This window comes from Triticum urartu, chromosome 2A (genome assembly GCF_056163025.1).
Source record: "Triticum urartu cultivar PI428250 chromosome 2A, HENAU_Tu73, whole genome shotgun sequence".
Lineage (NCBI taxonomy): Eukaryota > Viridiplantae > Streptophyta > Magnoliopsida > Poales > Poaceae > Triticum > Triticum urartu.
The window spans coordinates 545,661,322-545,683,995 of NC_141874.1; the positions used below are offsets into that span (position 1 = coordinate 545,661,322).

Genomic DNA, 22,674 nt, shown 5'->3' on the forward strand with positions numbered 1-22,674 from the left:
CAGTCATCTTTTCAAGACGAGCAATTTGGGATCTGGTACCATCAAATTCTTTAGACAAATCATCGAGCTCTTTGTTCATATAACTCATAAAACCTTTTTGTTCCTTAAGCTCGTTTCTAAAGAAATTATTATGCTCAAATTGCAAAACCATAAACTTCCTAACGTTGTTTTCGATCTCCTCTAACCTTTTAAAGTGAAGATCACCAAAATTTGGTAGAGCCATCACGACAAACAAGCAATCCAACACACGAGCAAACAAAAAGCAAGGGGACAAAAAGAGGTAAATAGAGAGGGAGGATAGGGAGAGAGAGGGCGAATAAAACGGCAAGGGTGAATTGGGGGGAGAGGAAAACGAGAGGCAAATGGCAAATAATGTAATGCGGGAGATAGGGATTGTGATGGGTACTTGGTATGTTGACTTTTTGCGTAGACTCCCCGGCAACGGCGCCAGAAATCCTTCTTGCTACGTCTTGAGCTTGTGTTGGTTTTCCCCGAAGAGGAAGGGATGATGCAGCAGAGTAGCGTAAGTATTTCCCTCAGTTTTTGAGAACCAAGGTATCAATCCAGTAGGAGCCCACGCTCAAGTCCCTCATACCTGCACAAAGCAATAGGTACCCGCAACCAACGCGATTAGGGGTTGTCAAGCCCTTCACGGTCACTTACGAGAGTGAGATCTGATAGATAGAATATTTTTGGTATTTTTGATATAAAGATGCAAAGTAAAAAGTAAAAGCAAAGTAAATAGCAAAACAATATAAAAGTGATGGAGATTGATATGATGAGAATAGACCCGGGGGCCATAGGTTTCACTAGTGGCTTCTCTCGAGAGCATAAGTTTTCTACGGTGGGTGAACAAATTACTGTTGAGCAATTGACAGAAGTGAGCATAGTTATGAGAATATCTAGGCATGATCATGTATATAGGCATCACGTCCGTGACAAGTAGATCGAAACGATTCTGCATCTACTACTACTACTCCACTCATCGACCGCTATCCAGCATGCATCTGGAGTATTAAGTTAAAAACAGAGTAACGCTTTAAGCAAGATGACATGATGTAGAGAGATAAATTCATGCAATATGAAATAAACCCCATCTTGTTATCCTCGATGGCAACGATACAATACGTGTCTTGCTGCCCCTTCTGTCACTGGGAAAGAACACCGCAAGATCGAACCCAAAGCTAAGCACTTCTCCCATGGCAAGAACTACCAATCTAGTTGGCCAAACCAAACGGATAATTCGAAGAGACTTGCAAAGATAACCAATTATACATAAAAGAATTCAAAGAAGATTCAAATATTGTTCATAGATAGACTTGATCATAAACCCACAATTCATCGGTCTCAACAAACACACCGCAAAAGAAGAAGATTACATCGAATAGATCTCCACGAGAGAGGGGGAGAACTTTCTATTGAGATCCAAAAAGAGAGAAGAAGCCATCTAGCTACTAACTATGGACCCGAAGGTCTGAGGTAAACTACTCACACTTCATCGGAGAGGCTATGATGATGTAGAAGCCCTCCGTGATAACGGCCCTCTCCGGCGGAGCTCGGGAACAGGCCCCAAGATGGGATCTCGTGGATACAGAAAGTTGCGGCGGTGGAATTAGGTTTTTGGCTCCTGTTCTGGTCGTCTGGGGGTACGTGGATATATATAGGAGGAAGGAGTACGTCGGTGGAGCACCGAGGGTCCCACGAGGTAGGGGGCGCGCCCCCTACCCTCGTGAGCACCTCTTTGCTTCCTTGCAGTAGGGTCCAAGTCTCCTGGATCACGTTCCATGAGAAAATCACGTTCCTGAAGATTTTATTCCGTTTGGACTCCGTTTGATATTCTGTTTCTTCGAAACACTAAAATAGGCAAAAAAACAACAATTCTGGGCTGGGCCTCCGGTTAATAGGTTAGTCCCAAAAATAATATAAAAGTGGAAAATAAATCCCAATATAGTCCAAAATAGTAGATAATATAGCATGGAGCAATCAAAAATTATAGATACGTTGGAGACGTATCATCCAGCAATGCCCAACATTGGTTTTACCATTCGCCACCTAGCCTTTTCTTTCCCTTGGGTTCTGCAGACTCAAGGGTCATCATTATTTATCCCCCCTGGGCCAGTGCTCCTCTGAGTGTTGGTCCAAACTAGAGCCCCTTGCAGCACCACCTCGGGGAAACTCGAGGGCTGGTTTTAGTTGTACGGACTGCTCATCTGACTGTGCCCTGAGAACGAGATATGTGCAGCTCCTATCGGGATTTGCCGGCACATTCGGGCAGTGTTGCTGGACTTGTTTTACCATTGTCGAGGATGTCTTGTAACCTGGATGCCGAGCCTGATCGGATTGTCTTGGGAGAAGGAATATCCTTCGTTGACCATGAGAGCTTGTGATGGGCTAAGTTGGGACACCCCTGCAGGGTTTTGAGCTTTCGAAAGCCGTGCCCGCTGTTATGGGCAGATGGGAATTTGGTAATGTCCGGTTGTAGAAAACCTGAAGTTGATCTTAATTAAAATGCATCAACCGCGTGCGTAACCGTGATGGTCTCTTCTCGGCGGAGTCCGGGAAGTGAACACGGTGTTGGAGTTATGCTTGACGTAGGTTGTTCTAGGATCACTTCTTGATCATAGCTTTATCGATCGTGCCTTGCCTTCTCTTCTCGCTCTCATTTGCGTATGTTAGCCACCATATATGCTAGTCGCTTGCTGCAGCTCCACCTCATACCTTTTACCTTGCCCATAAGCTTAAATAGTCTTGATCGCGAGGATGTGAGATTGCTGAGTCCCCGTGACTCACAGATACTTCCAAAACCAGCTTGCAGGTGCCGAGGATACCGTGCAGATGACGCAACCAAGCTCAAATAGGAGCTCTATGAAGATCTTGTCCTTTATGTTGTTCCGTTTCCAGTTGATCAGTAGTGGAGCCCAGTTGGGGTCGATCGGGGATCTGTGTAGCATTTGGGTAGCCTTCTTTTATTTTGGTTCCGTAGTCATACCTTGAGTGTATTTGGATGATGTAATGCTTTATTCATGTATTGTGTGTAGTGGCGAGTGTAAGCCAACTATGTATCTCTTTCCCTTATGTATTACATGGGTTGTGTGAAGATTACCTCACTTGTGACATTGCTTTCAATGCGGTTATGCCTCTAAATCATGCTTCGACACATGGGAGATATAGCCGCATCGAGGGCGTTACAAGTTGGTATCAGAGCCTTCCCCGACCTTAGGAGCCCCCTGCTTGATCGAATCGCTGGCGTTTTTGAGTCTAGAAATGTTTTGAGTCTTATAGGATTATATATATCGGAGAGTTAGGAATTCTTTTTACTCCCCAGTCCCTTCGTCGCTCTCGTGAGGCATCCTGACGTAGAGTTTTGACTCTTCTCTTCTAAAATTTCACCAACATTTTTTTTCCGGATCACGCGGGTATCTTGGAATCGTTCCGATCGATTTGTGACGAGAACATTGTTCTTGGTGCCTCCTGTCATTTAGGGGTTGTGGCAGTGTCCCGGGGAATTGAGCTCCGAGGTGTTGTCGTCACAATTTTATCGTTGCAGTTCTGGAATACCTGAGTTTAGTTTCGCCGACATCGAAAATCTCTTTTATGCAGTTGTTGGTGAGATAACCTCGACGCCACCCAGTACTGGGGCGGGAGTTCGGGAGTATTGCCATAACTCGTATAACGGATGCTTTTCGAAGGTTGAGGTAAACGATTTTCAAAGGTTTCTTGGTTATGTGTTGAAGGATGGATACAACTGGATGTAGGATTTGCTAGTTTTGGGTGAGATATTATGCTTCCCCTGTATCCCAACACCTGATTGCAGAACCGGAAAATTTCGGGAGTTTATAAGTGGGAATTCAAGTAGCTCTTAGGATATCTTTCTGACGGATGTATGATATGAAATTGGGGTTCGACGTCTAGTGGTCCGCCTATCCACGGTTGGTTTTACAGTGGTCTCGTTTTGTCTTGAAGAGTCCTTGGCTATGCCGACTCGGGGATGCTTCGTATCTCATGTGCACTGCCTTGTACATGATGGTGCTGTACAATCGAGCCCGTGTAGGCCCCACCACGAAAACTTCGGACGAAATCTCTATCATATGTTTATTCCGGCTTATTTTGCAAGCCAATCCTTTGGTTTTGTTTTCAGTGGTGGTATTCGAGTTGCTTCAATGTCAAATGTTGATTCCATACCTTCCCCAAGCGGTGTTCTCATATTCCTATGTGAATACTAATCCCTCATGATAATCGAGATTGTCATGTCAATCCTTTTCAACCGGCGTGTTTTCTCTTCAAGTGGTTCCGATCATTTCAACATCAGCAAGATCAATTATCAGTTCTTCTCAACGGTGTTTGTTTCGTCCATCTCCAAGTTGCCTTTGTTTTTTCCCTCCCTCCCACCCTTTTTTCTTCAAGGACTCAAATTTCTTATTCAACTATCCATTTTATCGATGGAAGTCTCTCCATTCTTATCCGGTGTTTCTCATGAAGATTCTAACGGAGCTTATAGTTCATCATCCTCCGTTCTTTTTCTTCTCCGGTGGTTTCAATTCAAGCTTTTGGTGTTGATCATACCCATTTTCCTTGTTTCAAATGTTTTCTCATGCCGTTGCACCTCATAATCATCCACTTATCGTTATTCAATTGTTCCGGTGCCCTGACGATACCTCAAAAGGCTCGTCTTGTCATTCAAGATCCTTTCAACCTATCTCGAGGTTGTTATCTCATTCAAGCCTTTTAATTCAACCGGTGCAATCTCTCTTTTCAAGTAATCTTTTCAATGGTGTATCTTTTGAGTGGGCCCTAACCCACAGGTCTTTTCCAGGATCTTACCTGACTCTTCTAATTTTCCGGAGCTATCCTAAATTCTTTTCGAAGTTTGACGTAAGAATGAATTATCATCAGTCTTATGTTTTTCTCCAAGATCTGTCGAATTCTTTTCATCGTTGGCTCAACCTATTCATTTTGATTCTTCCGGAGTGCCTAAATAAGTCATGATGGTATTTCTCGTCGTCATTCTCAGTTTGGAAGACCGAAGAAGATTTTTTTCTCTCAATCTTGCTCCATTTTCTTCAAGATTCGTGATTCTAGCTTGTTGCCATCCTCTCATAATTATTTGCGATTGTGAGATATTCTTTTCACCCATCCGGAGTAATTCAGAGTATTTTCAGTTTGATTCTCCGGAGCCCATCATCTCATAATTATTCGTTCCCAGCTTTCAGTTATCGTTCTCCTAATCTTACCGGTGCATCGATCAATTATCCTCTAATCAGTTCTTGATCTCTTCGTTCTCATGTAACTAAATCCCCTCAAGCTTCTTCGTTCATTTGCTAATTCTTCCCGGTGTTTCTTTATCTTTTCTTCGTTCATTTCCAATTCTTACGGTGGTTCATTCAAGATTTCTTTTCCTTTGTTATCATATCAATTTATTCATTGTTCCAGTCCTAACGGTGGTTCGTGGAGGACATTCTCAAGTTTATGTTATATCTCTCTTAATCCTTTCTACGAGAATAAGTAGTATGCCAAATCCGCCGCTTGTCATCATTTTAAATTGGTGAAGGATAAGCATAACATAATTCTTATTCTTGTTTCATCGAAGTGATTAATTCCTTATTCCGGAGGTTCATCATATCACATTCTCAGTTCGAGAGGCTTTATCTTTTCTTTTCCGGAGTTCCAAGCCTTTCCGCTTTGTATCGTCGCGAAGCTCCTTCTAAATCATTACAAGGTTTCACTTTATGTTTTCAACTTCTCTTTCCTTCCGTTTGATCATTCTTTTGTTACCGGAGTTCTTCACGGAGGTTCTACATGATGGTTCATCTATGATTTAATTCATTCTCGAAGTGTTCATTAAGATTCTTTTCTAAGGAGCTCAAGCATTCTTCATCTTGCAATCCAGAGTGCAATTCTTCCTTCCGTATCATTGGAGGTGGTATTATGTCATTGTTGATATTTTGAGTCATGTTTCATGATTCACATGTTGTTAAGAATGAGATATTTTGAATCCATCAATCTCGTCATTTGAGTTATCTTGGGTTATATTTCACCTAAAGCTTTTCCCTAAGGATTTTGCTATTTATGGTGCTTATAAATGACCCAAGTTCTTCATTTATCCTCCTGGTGAATAAGTTTCTCGTCTCCTTGTTGATATCAATCCAATCTTTGGTTTTGTTAGTGGCAGGTTGTCACCTCATAATTTGAGATGTATTCCATAAGACCATATCAAGCTTATCCTTTCATTGTTGGTTTTCCAACAACTCCGTTCGACCTTTCTCCTTAAGATGCCTTTGCAAGCTCATTGGAGGTAGAAGATGTTGTTTTTCCCCCGTTCCTTTCATTCCTTTCTTTCATTTCTCCCGGAGGCATTGTGTTGCTGCTCTCTTCAAACCTTCTTCTTGTTCTTGTCAGGATCTTGTTCTTGTCATGCTTATCCATTTAACCGGAGTGTTGTGTCCCTTTGCTCAAGATCTTTCATTTTATCAAGTCTTTCATCTCTTTTCAACCGGAGTGCTGTCCGAATTTGTTGTTCCTTGTTCCTTGTTTCTAACGGAGGTTTTCAACTTTATTCATCTTTGTTGTATTATTTTCTCGAAATGGCTTAACCTTTTCAAGGTTCTTTGGTCTCACTCGTTTGTCAAAGAAGCAACTTAGTTTTACCTTTTCTCTTTCTCTTTCGTTTTTCCCTCCGGTGCCATTCTAGATCTCGGGACGAGATCCTCTCATAGTGGTGGAGTGTTGTGACGCCCCGAGACCGATGTACCAGGTGTCTCCCAGTTATTCGTTATTGTTGCCTTGTCTTTGCTTGCGTGTCATGCATCTCATATCATGTCATCATGTGCATTTCATTTGCATACATGTTCGTCTCATGCATCCGAGCATTTTCCCCGTTGTCCGTTTTGCAATTCGGCGCTCCTATGTCACCCGGTGTCCCTTTCTACCTCTTTTCGTGTGCGGGTGTTAAACGTTTTTGGATTGGACCGAGACTTGTCATGCAGCCTTGGTTTACTACCGGTAGACCACCTGTCAATTTTCATGCCATTTGGACTTCGTTTGATACTCCAACGGTTAACCGAGGGACCGAAAAGGCCTCGTGTGTGTTGCAGCCCAACACCCTTCAAAGTGGCCCAAAACCCACCTAAACCTCCTCCATCATCTCGGTCGTTCGATCACGATCGCGTGGCCGAAAACCGCACCTCATTTGGACTCTCCTAGCTCCCTCTACCTATAAATATGTGCACCCCGTCAAAATTCGCGGACGAAACCCTAGCGTCTTCCTCCTCGCGCCGCCGGACATGTCCAACCGCGCCGGACATGTCCAGCCTCCACGTCGCCCCGGCCAATCAGGTCTTGCCACGTCGTCACCGCCGCCTCCCGCGCCAACCCCGCCGTGCCACGTGTCCTCGACGCCTCCCACCATCGCGCCGGCCACCTGGGGCCCAGATCCGGCCCGCCCCGGGGCCGAATCAGGCCGCGCCGGGCTCTCCCTCCACCGCCGCTCGCCCCGGCTGTCCACAGCCGTGCCGCCACCACGGTCTTCGCCGGCGCCCGAGCTGTCCGCCGGCGGCGAGCCTCGCCGCGCCAACCGCGCGCAGCCGCCAGCGCGCCCCACACCGAGCATCGTCGCCGTGCGCCGCCGCGACGCGCGACGCCTGTCTCTGCCCTCCTCCGCGCCGTCCTCGCCGGAGACTACGCCGTCGCCGCCGCGACGCGCGCCGCCCGCCTCCGCCTGTCTCCGCGCTCCTCCGCGCCGTCCTCGCCGGCGACGAGCTCGTCGGAGACTACGCCGTCGCCGCCCGAGTCCTCTCTGCCTCGAACCCGACCCGATCCACTCTGCCTCCGCGACCCAGATCCGGCCGTTGACTTTTTCGCGGGGTAAAAATCTCTCTAAGTCCTAGATCTGAATAATTTCTAGCATTTTTCATCACATCACAACTCCATCATCGTAGCTCCGATTCATGCGTGTAGCATATCAAAATGTTCGCCTCAACGAGTACATCATTTCATCTCATTGCATCATTTTCATTTGAGCTCATCTTGATGCCCGAAATGCTGTTGGAAGAGGGCTATGTGAGGAATTTGTCCGATCTGTTTCAGCAAATGACATTTTGTCATTTTTGCCATGATTAATGTGTGCATGCTATGATCCTGAGCTCTACATGTGTTTTGTTATATGCCATGCTATCTTTGCAGAGGTGCTTGCCATGTATTTTTGTGATATTTGTGGTGACTAGCACAAGCTTGCAAAGTAGCGTAATCGATAACGATGTTTTCAGGGACTTAGAATTTCACTAAGTCCTTGTCGTGATTTTGTTGTTATGCCATATGTTCATGTTGTTTCCTAGTGATCCATGCCTCTTTTGAGGATGATCAGTAATGATGTTTTGTTAACAATGTGGTGATCTATCCATCCATGTCTTTGTTTGCAATTATGGAGCACCCTAGCTTGAGTCAATCGAGCTCTACTTTTGTTATAAAGTGAATCCTGACAGATTGTTGACATGTTTAGCGATTTTGCCGAGGATGTTGCTATTGATCCGTGCGCGCTATGTTGTTGTTCTTGCCATGTATAGCTTCTATGCCATGTATTCTTGATGGATGCATGCTTAGTTTGTCATGACATGCTCTGTAGTGAGTGCATCGAGCTCGCAAACATGCCTACTCATTAACTGATTTGCATACTCCAGTTTTTCACTAAGTCTGAATCTGTTTATGTTTTTGCCATGTTCACATGCTTGCAATCGTATTTTCTGATCCCTTTTGGCTCAAGGTCACTAAGGGACTTTTGTTAAGTGCTTTGAGTAGCTTCATGTCATGCCTTGCCTTGCCATGTTAAGTTCCTGTAGCATGTACTTTTCATGCTCTAAAATGTGCTTCCTGATGATAAATTCCAGACTTGTGTTAATTTCACTAAGTCTGAAACCTGTTATCATTTTCACTTTTGCCATGGTTGTTTGAGCTTGCTATTGAGTGAATTAGCCGTAGCTCGGTGTTCATCTTTTGTCAAGCATCTTGAGTGGATTCCTGCCATGTATTTTGTTGACATGTTTGAGTGCTGTAGCATATTTATGTTGATGCATTTAGATGGCTACTTGCTGTTAATCGCAAACCGGTGCCATATTTGTTTTGCTTGCCATTTTCAAACCGTGCATCCGATTCCGGTGATCTTTATATCGATTTCAACTGAAATCACCTCACCTTTCCAGTGGCACTCTTGGATTTCCAAGTTGAGGCCAGATTCAATCATTCCTTTCCAAATCTTGCATATGCATCGCATACCGCATCCCGCATATCATACCATGTTCGTGTGTGGTTTGTTTACTATGTTGTGTGCTTCTTTCTGGTGTTGCTTCTTCGGGTTGGTTCCGATAATGTCGCGTTTGTAAGGACCCGTTCGACTACGTCCGTTTGTCTTCTTCATGGACTCGTTCTTCTTTCTTGCGAGATTTCAGGCAAGATGACCATACCCTCGAAATCACTTCTATCTTTGCTTGCTAGTTGCTCGCTCTTTTGCTATGCCTATGCTACGATACCTACCACTTGCTTATCATGCCTCCCATATTGTTGAACCAAGCCTCTAACCCACCTTATCCTAGCAAACCGTTGTTTGGCTATGTTACTGCTTTGCTCAGCCCCTCTTATAGCGTTGTTAGTTGCAGGTGAAGATTGGAGCTTGTTCCATGTTTGGAACATGGATATTTTGTTGGGATATCATAATATCTCTTATTTAATTAATGCATCTATATACTTGGTAAAGGGTGGAAGGCTCGGCCTTATGTCTGGTGTTTTGTTCCACTCTTGCCGCCCTAGTTTCCGTCATATCGGTGTTATGTTTCCGGATTTTGCGTTCCTTACACGGTTGGGTTATAATGGGAACCCCTTGATAGTTCGCCTTGAATAAAACTCCTCTAGCAATGCCCAACATTGGTTTTATCATTCGCCACCTAGCCTTTTCTTTCCCTTGGGTTCTGCAGACTCAAGGGTCATCATTATTTTAACCCCCCCGGGCCAGTGCTCCTCTGAGTGTTGGTCTAAACTAGAGCCCCTTGCAGCGCCACCTCGGGGAAACTCGAGGGCTGGTTTTAGTTGTACGGACTGCTCATCTGAGTGTGCCCTGAGAGCGAGATATGTGCAGCTCCTATCGGGATTTGTCGGCACATTCGGGCGGTGTTGCTGGACTTGTTTTACCATTATCGAGGATGTCTTGTAACCTGGATGCCGAGCCTGATCGGATTGTCTTGGGAGAAGGAATATCCTTCGTTGACCGTGAGAGCTTGTGATGGGCTAAGTTGGGACACCCCTGCAGGGTCTTAAACTTTCGAAAGCCGTGCCCGCGGTTATGGGCAGATGGGATTTTGTTAATGTCCGGTTGTAGAAAACCTGAAGTTGATCTTAATTAAAATGCATCAACCGCGTGTGTAACCGTGATGGTCTCTTCTCGGCGGAGTCCAGGAAGTGAACATGGTGTTGGAGTTATGCTTGATGTAGGTTATTCTAGGATCACTTCTTGATCATAGCTTTATCGATCGTGCCTTGCCTTCTCTTCTCGCTCTCATTTGCGTATGTTAGCCACCATATATGCTAGTCGCTTGCTGTAGCTCCACCTCATACCTTTTACCTTGCCCATAAGCTTAAATAGTCTTGATCGCGAGGGTGTGAGATTGCTGAGTCCCCGTGACTCACAGATACTTCCAAAACCAGCTTGCAGGTGTCGAGGATACCGTGCAGATGACGCAACCAAGCTCAAAGAGGAGCTCTATGAAGATCTTGTCCTTTATGTTGTTCCGTTTCCAGTTGATCAGTAGTGGAGCCCAGTTGGGGTCGATCGGGGATCTGTGTAGCATTTGGGGTAGTCTTCTTTTATTTTGGTTCCGTAGTCGGACCTTGAGTGTATTTGGATGATGTAATGTTTTATTCATGTATTGTGTGAAGTGGCGAGTGTAAGCCAACTATGTATCTCTTTCCCTTATGTATTACATGGGTTGTGTGAAGATTACCTCACTTGCGACATTGCTTTCAATGCGGTTATGCCTCTAAGTCGTGCTTCGACACGTGGAAGATATAACCGCATCGAGAGCGTTACATAAGGTAGGGACCAAGATGGCCCCCCAAGAAGATCACAACGCCCACATGCATTGTCGCCGTCGGCACTGAGGCGCAAAGCTTTCACTCGGCCCCATCCCCATCACATCGTGCGAGCAGGATACTAGCCCCTCCATGAGTAGGACCCCACCACGATGAAACATGGGGTACCATATCCATCTCATGGCTTGGCCGCCACCGATGCGACAACTTCGTCAAGATAACACACCACAACACACATGGCCACCCACATGATCGAAACACACTACCAACACCAGGCGCACACTACTCACCAAAGAGCCAATTTGTGTATCGCGCCATTCGGAACCATTGCCCCGGCATTCTTGGTCCCCAAGACCGTCCCCGTTCCATGCCTACAACCATCGACCATCACAGGAGAGGACGAAAAGGCCACTCCTTCCCATCTCCGGACAACTCCTTGCCTCACGCCCATCGACAACGGCGAACCCCACCCCACTAGCCACCGACCGCCAATTGCGGCGCCGACACATCGAGATCCGGATTGATCCCAACCCAACGGAGGCCCAAATTGGATGGGAACTGCCCGCCCCACCTTGCTCGCATGGACAAAGGGTCAGGGGGAGGGACCATGACCCATCTGGCGGCGGATCCGCACCCGAGGCAGTAACCAGATCCAGAGAAACGTTGGTAGGGTTTTATAAGTTCCCAAAAATGAATTTGAAACATCAAATATTCAAATGAGTCATAAAATTTTTCCAATAATACTCCCTCCGTCCCAAAATAAATGTCTTAACCTTAGTACAACTTTATATTAAAGTTAGTATAAAGTTGAGATACTTATTTAGGACGGACGGAGTATTATGGTGAAGTCATATGTTTATTATAAGAAAACCATTGGAAGTATTTCAAATGGTCTCCATCGTTCACAGGAGATCATCTACCCTATCTGTCTCCCAAATCCCAGTCCCCATGGTTTAGGGCAGGACGTGCAGCGCTGTTTATCTCAACCCGACCCAGCCCAACCCACTACCCTCTCGGTGTCTCCCAATCCACCACCATCCAAACAATGCTAATCCAACCAAACATTTTCCATTCCCACCCCCGCAAAAACCCAAACTCAGCGACCCTACCGGGAAAGAGGAAAATATTCCTCTCCCCTTAGCTCCGACGCCGCCGGCTTCCTCCGGTCGCGCCGCCGGTCAAACCCGCCATAGATCTCGACGAAGCACGCTTACCAGGCGAGCAGGCGTCCTCTTCACTCCGACTGGGTCGGTGTGGAGAGGAAGGCCCACTCGACGCGGCTCCTTTGGTTGGTTGGTAAGGAAACCCTAGCTTGGTTGGATCGCTGTTCGTTTTGCTCCGGTAATTTGTTCCCTGTGAACAACCAAATCCAGCCAGCTATTTCTTGCTCAAGATCGATCTTAGTGAACTCCATCCCATTGATAGGATTGTCCATCTGCATCTATTCTGGTGTTGTTACCCTCAAGTCGAACTATCTGATGGCAATTTTTTTTCAGAAGAAAAAATGTAGTATTCCACCCCTGTTTCGATTGCTCGCCCACTGAGTCAATTTGTAACATGCATTGTTGTCGATGCTAGTCTGCTCCACTTGTTGTGAAATCCCATATTCCTGCCCCAGAACCAAGAAGAGGATGATGCTCTTGTTTGTTTTGACATTGTGCTTTAGGATAATGTTTTGCTTTGAGACCTCTTGTTTCTTGGAATGGCTGGGTGGCATCATCTGTAGGAAGGGCCTTTCTCGTATCAAGTGGTCGTCAAATCATCTTCTAACGAGCTAAAATTGCTGGATCGAAATATCAATGCTACTAATGCCGTGTGTATTTTTGTTTTCCTTTCATCGTTGCGGGATATTGTTGTTATGATGTAAATGTTACCTGTCCTTGTATCCAATGCATTAGCTATAGTCCTCACTAAAAAAATAGGAGTGACCGTTGACCCAAATATCCAATGTAGTACACTGACTAGGTAATCCTGACTCAATTTTTTGTTGTTGAACTGCACTAGCGGCTACTTGATATTTATTTTTTTGTCTTTGGTTGCCATTATCTGAGCAATACAATTGGTGCTTTGTAGCTTGTTCCAAGGTTAAATGGCGAACAGAGCAAGGTGGGTGATGAAGTTTGAAAAGGGGCTTATTGATATACTACATGAGAACAATAATTCACACTATAGGACTCCAAACGGTTGGAGAAGCGAGGGATGGAAGAAAATTGTTAAGGACTTTAATGATAGGCACCCAGATGCAGGGTTTACTAAAGTTCAAATTCAGGAACATGAGACTCAGCTGAAGAAAGACTATAAATTGATAAAATCCATCCTTCAGCGTGATGGTGTTTCATGGGACCAGAATGCTTCTATGATCAGAACAACAGATGAAATCTGGGATGAGATAATCGATGTGAGATTCTAACTCCTACTCTACTGATTATTCATATGACCAAGTGATATTTAACCGTTCATTTTTATTTTACTAGGAGTCACCAAAAGCGCGGAAGTACCAAAGTAAGAGTTTTCCATTGCTTCAGTCGCTGGAGATGTTGCTTGAAAGTAATTTTCTTCCATTTCTAATTTGTTCAAAAGCATTGTTGAGAGGGCAACACAACATAACCAATCTGCTACCATGATAGGGGATATTCCTGAAGGGGTTGGCAATATTGACGAGGAAGACAACAACACCAGCACACTGCGAAGCATGTCTAGAAGACTTTCTGCACTGGTTCCTGGAAGCATCGATGAGGGTGAGAACAATATCAGCGCACTGCAAAGAACTCTGGAGCTAGGATCACAAGGTCTGGAAGATGTCGATCTTCTGCAAAATCACGATGAAGAGGCATTGGAAAGACCACAGCCTGGGGCAGACCCAAAGCCACAACAAAGAGCCGATGAACCCGCGCAGTCAAGTTCTTGCATAGAACCACAAAAGGACAAGCGCAAGAAGCGCAAGGCGTCTGACATCCAACAGACCATGGAGGCTTATCTAGACTTCAGAATGAAACAGGCTCGCACGAAAGAACAAACCAAAAAGGATGGCGAGCAGTTCTCGATTTCAAGGTGTATCAAGGCTCTCCAATCTATGACCGATGTGTCTGATCAGGTCAGGGTTCTAGCTGCTGATGTCTTCAAGGATTCGGTGAACCGGGAGATCTTTCTCTCGTATGAGCCGAGGCTTCGCGCTCTGTGGCTGAAGAGGGAAGTCAACAGGTTACTCTGTTAATCAGCTGTTGTAGCGCATCGCGGTGTCTTGTCTCCGGTTAAATGTGAACTTCCACACCCTGGAGTCCTTGGTACGGAGTAGGTTGTAGCATACTTTAGGGTGATAGAAGTATTTCGTGACTCGCCATGTGTACTCATGCAATCCATGCTTCATGCCAATTATTTGGTTCTGTGGTTAGTAGCGGTATGTAGTGTATCACTTTTGTTGTTTGATCTGTTTTTGCTTCGCTATTAGCTAATTTACACAAGTGTTTTTTCGGAGTTGCGTTCTACCAAAATGCCCAAAACGCCATGGATTTTCTTTTTGATTTCTCAAATGATGTTTCCATTAGCCCTTGTGGGCTTGCGCCGTGATTAGAATATTGGCATCAGATAAAATCACATTAGGAATTATTTTTTTGCCTTTTTTTTTGCTTTTGAGATATTTTTTTGAATCCAGGGATGTTTGGAATGGGTGTAAAATTTGCATGTTCATCGGTATTTAGCTCAAACTTGAACTGAATACCGGTGGACACACAAAATTTACACCCGTTTCAAATGGGGCCTTAGTACAACCATTTCGTTAAACTTCAGACAGTTGTTTAAAAGTACAACCGGAGGCCAGCCATTTCGTTCTTTAGTAACTAGTGATGCAAGCTCACACAGGGAGGAAGTCCTTCAAAACTGGATTCATGATTGTAAGGGGATTTTTAAGTAGTTATATTAAGGAACAAAGTGAGGATAAGAGGAAATTGCTTTCAACATATTTTTTGTCCAAGTGGGATATATCACATACTATTCTTCCATTTTCTTCCAAAAGGGCCTTTTTTATTCTATTTCACTATTTCATTCCATCTAGATCTAAGAAAGAACCCAATGTGCAGTTCTAACATTCATCTACCTTGGTTGCGATGATAAAGAAAGAACCCAATGTGCAGTTCTAACATTCATCTACCTTGGTTGTGATGATAATACAATGCGCAAAATATAATTCAGGTCGCTGCATCAACAGAAAGAGGGCGGCGTTACCCTGGCAACTGGCATCTAATAGCCACCGCCATAGGACAACAAATGGATGATTCGGAGGCGCACTGCACCCGTCTTCAAAATGCCCATACAACAGGCCAACCGTGTAAATATCAATCCCGGAACGCAATAGTATCTCAATGCAATGGCAGAGTTCAGCAGTGCACATCCAAGCGTAATAAAAAAAATGTTGCAAACAGCATTCCATATTTTCTTGTGCCATTCAGCTCTCTCGTTAACCAGGCAAGAAAACCCACAATTCTTTTCACAGCCCAAGACAGCATGTGAGGTTGTCACAATGTCACCTTGAAAAGTGCCACATGGACACCTGCTAGCTGTTATTGGCACACACATTGCATGAACATCCAATACAATCTACCAAACATTTGCATAAAGGGGGCTACAAGTATTAAGTAACTGGATCATGCCAGGACCCACAATCATTATAGCATTCTAACAAACAAAAGCCTGTTTATTTCTCTAACCAGGAATGCAGATTGGTGGACCAAGACGTGCGGTTAACTTCAACCAGTCCATGGCACTCAAGCCATTACAAGATGCAAAACACTTAACTATTTCACAGGTCAATGGTGATTGCATCTATCCTGACAGTTCCAATACTGATATTCATAGCTCAGGCTGCTTTCACCTGTGATGGACAACCCATGGTTAGTGCTACCACCCATGTACTCCCTCCGTTCCTATTTACTCCGCATATAAGATTTGTGTCTAGTCAAACTTTACAAACTTTGACCAAATTTGTATTAAGAAAAAATCAACATCTACAATATCAAATATACATAATATGAAACTACATTCCGTAATGAATCTAAAGATATTCCTTTGGCATTGTAAATGTTGATTCTTTTTTCTATAAGTTACTTCAGACAAAAGTTATATGCAGACTAGAAAGAAACGGAGGGAGTGGTATATATTTTAAATGCCAATAATAAAGCACAAGACAAGCTTTTCTGGGGCATTTTTTGTCCTAATAATTAAGTTGGTTTAGGTCTCAGGGGTAAATGGAGCTTCGCAATAGCTTAAGGTCTAATATTTTAGCCCAGCAATATTAGCTTCTAAACAAAATGCTTAAAGTTAAAGCACTCACATTATATGCCAGATGGGAATAAGTAGCAATATCGACATCCAAGGATTTCGAGACTGTCAAATGCTACGGCCATCAGTTATCAAATGTCCAAAGGTTAGTCATTATTTCTATTTGTGAGGCCATTCTGATTAACATGTGGAAAAACATTGATAACCGCATCATCAATAAAATTTAAGATAGGTCAAAACATGAGTAATAGCACAACCTGTAGTGCTCCCTACGTTTCTTTTTACTTCACATATTAGACTTTTGTCTTTCAGTCAAACTTTATGAAGTTTGACAAAATTTACAACAAAAATAGCAACATCTACAATACCAAATAAATACAATATGAAAACATATTCCATAATGGATCTAATGATATTTATATGGTATTGTGAATGTTGATTTTTTTTCTATTGACTTGATCAAACTTCAGAAAGTTTTGACTTAAGACAAAACTAATATGCAAAGTATGAAAAAATGGAGGGAGTATAATAAGATCGAACGCAAGAAACTAACATATATATAGATGCAAAACAGGTATCATACCAAGAAACGCTAGCTTGTAGAAGGCTAAAACAAGTACATTGTATAGATAGTCCAAGGAGTTTCTTTACTAAATCACAGTTCACATTTGCATCTTAAAGTTGCCAGGCTGAGTCAAAACACATTATGAAGTTTAAACCAAAATAAAGAAATTAGAGAGAGACAACACACCACACACAGTTGTACTACAATAGCGAAATATTTTCCTTGCCAAGATCAGAATCATAGGAAAGCCCACCCACACAGACTATTTGATGACCAGAGCCTGAAATGATAATACGGTGAAGATATATAAAACAAATACTGATAATGATAAAAGGTAGGAGTTTACTTTAGTTGAGTAACATGGAATTTTGTCAGTGAAGACCAAACATCAGCATTTATGTAAAGTAGACTATAAAGATTAGACAAGCGTTTTAATACAGGAGAATGTCCATTTGCCTTAGTAGATCATCACATAAGTGAAAAAAAAAAGAGCAAGAACTAGACTTAGGTGAACATGACTCAACTGATAACAGTGTACTAGTGGCAAGGAAATAACAGTCACCATAGCTATTATATATGATCTCACGAACTGTAACAACAAAAGGTCCTCTCCAATCTCCAGCAACATATGCATCACACCCAATGCATCAGTACAAAAAGGATACCAAGGTCCTGGAGACTCTATATGGGCACAGCATCTATTCAAATATTCACATTTCTTTATACCAAAAACAGACAATACGCAACAAAACCAGCATATCCGACAGTAACATGCAAAGCAGAACTACGGCATAGAGCTATCATAGCCTTCACACAGCCTAGTGTCTTGGACCCATGCTACAAGAACGGGATAGACGCACTGGTGTTGGCGCTCCTTCTCCTGCAGACCCTGAATTGTATAGCTTCCTGCACCCTGGGCAACGCGCATCCGCCTCGAGGATCCTCTTGTGGCAGAAGAGACACAGATGGAACCCGCAAGGGCAGGGGAGGAAGCTCGAGTCTGTTGGGTCAAGATCCTCGTAGCATATCGGGCAAGATAATGGCATAGAGAGGATACTCTGATGTGCTGCACTCATACCCATCCCCCAGCAGTTGCCAATCCTCGCTGGGAAGCTCGACTGCTTGGAGATACTGGGCAAGCTCTGTGGACGGAACGTATCATCTGGTGTCCAAGCTCTTGCATTGCTACGAATAGGCTCTGTTCTTTTTGATGTATTTGCCAGAGGTGCCGACTCACTTGTAGCTGCTGGGGGCATCGTGGTACCTAAACTCTGGTGGCAATGACTGTTATCATCGACTGAAAGTGCATCAGCAACAGCTTCCCAATCATCCAGCACCCCGTTTTCCTCCTCAGGGCCACTGCCTGTGTCATCATCCTCGGCATCACTCACGCTCCTGGAACTGGACCATAGACTGCTCACACTGCTGAGGCTGGGGCCACCTCCATTGCTGGAGCAGCGCTTACTCTGAGTACAGCCTCCACCTCGAGAGTTGTCTGAACAAGGGCTGTGCATGGGGGAGTCAAGGTCGCTGCCACCTACTTCATGCCCGGTAGCTCCAGCATCCTCCTTGTCATCCTCCAGAACACCACCCCTTGACCTTGCATCGGCGCGCCGCCTGGGGAGTGGAGGGTGTGGCGAAGCAAGGATTGGCGACCCAGCATTCGACCCTGCCCCTGATCCTGCGCCCGCTGGCAAAGGCTTGGCCGTGGCCTCCTTCCCATCCTTGACTAGACCAATCCAAAACGCAAAAAGATCAGAATTTGAACCCAAAATATCATGTTGAATAAAAGCTATCAATTTGTAGCACCTAGATCACCCCTGTGCCGAAATAATCAGATTCCCCTAAGTATCCAAACTCCCCCATAGGCACCCAAAGACGAGAGACGCAACTAGGATACACAGTGCAGAGATCCCAACTTCCGGGATTGGCAAGGGAAAAGACCAAGAATACATAAAAGAATACATGAGCAGGCACGAGATCAGACCTTGCGACAGCCACTGCTCGCGGCGGGCGTCGAGCTTGCACTGCTTCAGCTTGGCCGACGAGCGGTTACCCTGCGGGACACGAAAAATCGGCAGATCGGATCAGAACGCCGCGCAATCCGCAGCGGAGCCGGGGGACGCCCCGGCCCCCAAATCGAATCGCAGATCACACCACACACACGGCCCCCTTACTTACCCTCTTCTTCTTGGCGTCGCGCGCCGCGGCCGATGCGGGCGAGGGGGCGCCGTCGTATCCCATCCTCCTCTAGGCGGAGACCTTGCGGCCGGCTGCCTCCTCTGCGGGCGGGTGCGGGCGTGCGTGCGCGGGACGGGCGAGGGAAAAAACCCTAGAAAGCGGCGCGGAGGAGAGAGAGAGAGGGAGAGAGAGACGGTGGGGGGTGGGGGAGACGAGGGAGCGCAGGGCGGCGGGATGGGTGGATGTGCAGGACGGGGATAGATAACACACGGGGCGAGGCGAGGCGGGGGCGGAGGTTATTGGGAAGAAAGCAAAGGCAAAATCTTTCCGGGGCTTTTGGCGTTTGCGTTTCTTCCCCTTCGCTTTAATTAATCCTGGCCGGACGGGCCACAGGTGGCGAGGGAGGGAGGGAGGGAGGTCAGGCTGCAAGCGGACACGGGCCGTCCACGGCGCCCACATAAAAACCCACTTAATTTCTGCTCGTGGACGTCCGCGTAACCTGCGATTTAGAAAGTGGGCTAAGTAGGCTGACTTACGTTTTTCACCTATGACCCACTTAATTCCTCGTTTCCCTCTTCGCCACTAGGGCAGGGCACGCCGCCGCCGCCGCCTCCCCCATGGCCAGCTTAGCGCTGCCGTCCACCTTCCCAATGGTCGATCTAGCGCCGCCGTCCACCTTCCCAATGGCTCTTGTTTGACTTTCAATGTTTCTACTTTGCTACTTGTTTGACTTCCAATGTTTCTTGTAAAGTCCTAAGTTATCCTGTAAAATGGATTCTTATGATGCAAATGGACTGACAGACATATTTTTTGACAGGAAATATGGGTTGCTAGTTTGCTACTTGAAGAAAGGATGGCAGGTTGATGGTGATGGAAGATCTTGAAGAGCTGAAAAAATTCATCTTGCTGTAGCCTCTAGTCTTATTGCAATTGATTTTGTCTTTAGTCTTGCTGCAAATAAAGGATGGCAGGTTGTATTAATGCAATTTATCTTGCATTCAGATTATGTACTTATTGTATCCTGACAGGTTGTAGTCTTAATACATGGAGAGTAAACAGTATGAACTTGCTCTATCCTGACATGTACTTTTTGTATTTTCAATTCTTGCATTCAGATTATGTGGGTATGTGGCAACCCGCATAGTCCCAATTATTTTTATGTGGACATCCCACTTAATCCCACATAATTATGTGGGTTGATGCGACATTATGTGGGACTTCCGTGTCTCATCCCACTTGCAGCCTGAGAGGGAGGGAAACGGGGGGCAGGGCGCCCCCGCGTAATGACCAGACTGCCCTCCGCCCTCGGGACGGGATGAGAAGGACGGTTGGGGGCTGGCTGGGGCGGCGCACGAGCAGGTTGATTCCGTTGAGTGCAACGGGCCTCTTTGTAAACGGGACTGTTTTTGTCTTTTTTATATAGTTGATTAATTAATCAAATTTTGACTTTTTTCATGAAATACGCAGTTTCATTAATAGAAAAGTGTTAAGAGTTAAGAGTGAATACAAGAGGTGGTAAACGACACACCTAAACTCATCGTCCGCAGCCCAAACCAAACCAAACCAACATCTCCAAATCCACTGCCGGGGATGTCGCAATCAAAAAGTCAACACCTTCACGAAGGAGAACGATGTCGAGACGTTGTCGTTGCCCGATCTGAAAAACCGGACCTAGGGTTTCCCTGATGCTCAAAAAGGGGCACAGATAATGGCCATGGTAGCGCCTCCAAGAAGAGGATGACACCCGTGGGTGTCGCTGCCGCCAGCATCTAAAGGTCGAACAAGGATTTCATCCTGGCCGAGTCCAAGCAATCTGAAGCCGTCAGAGCGAGATTCGAAGAAGAGGAAGTCGGGTCGTAGGCCGGAACCGTCACCGCGGGAAGGGGAGCTATGCCCACCGCTGAATGAGGCACCCGACGCCACCAGACGTGCGAGCTACGGATCAGGCGGACATGGCACAAAGGTGGGCGGTGATGGTGTCCCAGATTAGTAGTCACTCATAACATTGTCTCCCGACTAGGTGGGCCGGCGATGGGGCCAAGACACCGAGGTGGCTAACCGAGCCGGAGGGGCCCAACAAGGGCGGAACCGACCTTGCGACGACTTACTTCTCAAGACAAGGAGGGCGGCGGCCTAGATCGCATCTCCCCATGTAACACCTTAATCTCCTCGGTCTATATAAGGGGAGAGGGGGAACTTCTAGGGTATCTCATCTAGAGAAGAATAACTCTCGATAGCAATCTTCGTCTCCATTGTAATCCCTCGCACAAGGAACCCCATCATCATGAGCAATAAGAGAAAGCATGATCTAGGGTATTGCTCTACGGACGCCCGAACCTGGGTAAATTGTGCATGCGGGCTTCGTCCCGGTTCTTCCAACCTCACCAGGAACCCTACCGAGGGATCTGAAGGTATTTTGCACCGTCAGTGACGTGCCAGGCATGGGTGGCGATGGTCGGAGATCTAACCCCGGGCGCAGATTCAGAGGGGGCTGGCAAATTCACACAGGGCCGGGCCTTCATGTTTGGCTCTTTCGAGCTGGCAGTCGACAGTCCAGGGTGACTTTTCGATGTTTCTCCCCTGCCCTATGTTGACTACATGCACTTCAGAACGATCGAGTTCGTTTAACAAGCGGGTAGAGGCAGAAGCAATCTTCCCGGCTCATTCCACATCACAAGAAGATACTGTAACACCCCAAGACCGGAGCTTCAGATGCCTTCCAGGGTTTCCGAGATCCGTTGTGTGATTTATTTTTGCTTGTTGCATTCATCATTGCATCATGTCATCATGTCTTTAATCTCTCCAACTCAACTAAATAAACCGTATGGATCTTCGATCCATTTAAATTGAGGGAACTCACGTGGTGGCTTCTCTTTAAAACATACCCTCTCAGTATTTAGGAAGATATTATAAAATATTCGATTAATTTGGAATTGACCATAACACACTTGCATTTGAAACTCCTCTCGTCTCTAAATTATTTAAATCCTCCATCCTTCTCCCCTTGCTTCAAATCTAGTTGTGGAGTTTTGAAATTGTGTCAAAGTAGTCACATACCATTTTAGTTAACTTCAGGTTTATTTGAACCTCCAAATAAATTCCTTGGCTCTTTTCTTTTTCTGAGATATGGAAAAGAAAACCTTTTCTTTCTTTTGGCCAGCCAAGCAGGCCTCCTGGCTTTTCCCTTCCCACCGAAGTGGCCCAAGGTCAAGCTGGGCCTCCAGGCGACCGAAGGCCAGCCCAGCCTCTCTCCCTCGCTAACCCTAGCACCAAGGGAGAGCCTCCTGCTCGATCCCCATCTCTCTCCCTCGGAGCCTCTCTCTCTCCCGATCCAATCGTCCCTCTCCCTCGATCCCCTCCTTCCGCGTGCCGCCGACCCTCAAGCTCGTCGCTGCCTCCCGCGTCGCCCCTTCACCTTGGGCGACCCGCACGGCCGCCGGCCATGGAGGCCACCGTGCTGGCCCACAGCTTCACCACCACGCCCTGCTTCTCCTCCCACGCCGAGCGCCACGTCGCAACCCCGCCGGCGACCATGAGCCCCGCACGCCGCCGTGCTGCGTCGTCGCTGGTCCGCCGACCATGGA

At 45.8% G+C, this 22,674-nt stretch overlaps 2 protein-coding genes across 2 annotated transcripts; one reads left to right on the plus strand and one right to left on the minus strand.

Annotated features, from left to right (window-relative positions):
• The first annotated feature begins 12,037 nt into the window (after window positions 1-12,037).
• On the plus strand, window positions 12,038-14,541 carry LOC125538611 (uncharacterized). The gene is made up of 4 exons (XM_048701870.2): window positions 12,038-12,366; window positions 13,144-13,468; window positions 13,545-13,617; window positions 13,698-14,541. The coding sequence occupies exons 2-4, from the start codon at window positions 13,160-13,162 to the stop codon at window positions 14,282-14,284; spliced, it is 969 nt and encodes a 322-aa protein (XP_048557827.1). The 5' UTR covers window positions 12,038-12,366; window positions 13,144-13,159; the 3' UTR covers window positions 14,285-14,541.
• Window positions 14,542-17,447: 2,906 nt separating this feature from the next.
• LOC125538610 (uncharacterized) lies at window positions 17,448-19,385 on the minus strand. The gene is made up of 3 exons (XM_048701869.2): window positions 19,091-19,385; window positions 18,897-18,966; window positions 17,448-18,638 (listed from the first exon to the last, which is right to left on the minus strand). The coding sequence occupies exons 1-3, from the start codon at window positions 19,151-19,153 to the stop codon at window positions 17,728-17,730; spliced, it is 1,044 nt and encodes a 347-aa protein (XP_048557826.1). The 5' UTR covers window positions 19,154-19,385; the 3' UTR covers window positions 17,448-17,727.
• Window positions 19,386-22,674: the final 3,289 nt, after the last annotated feature.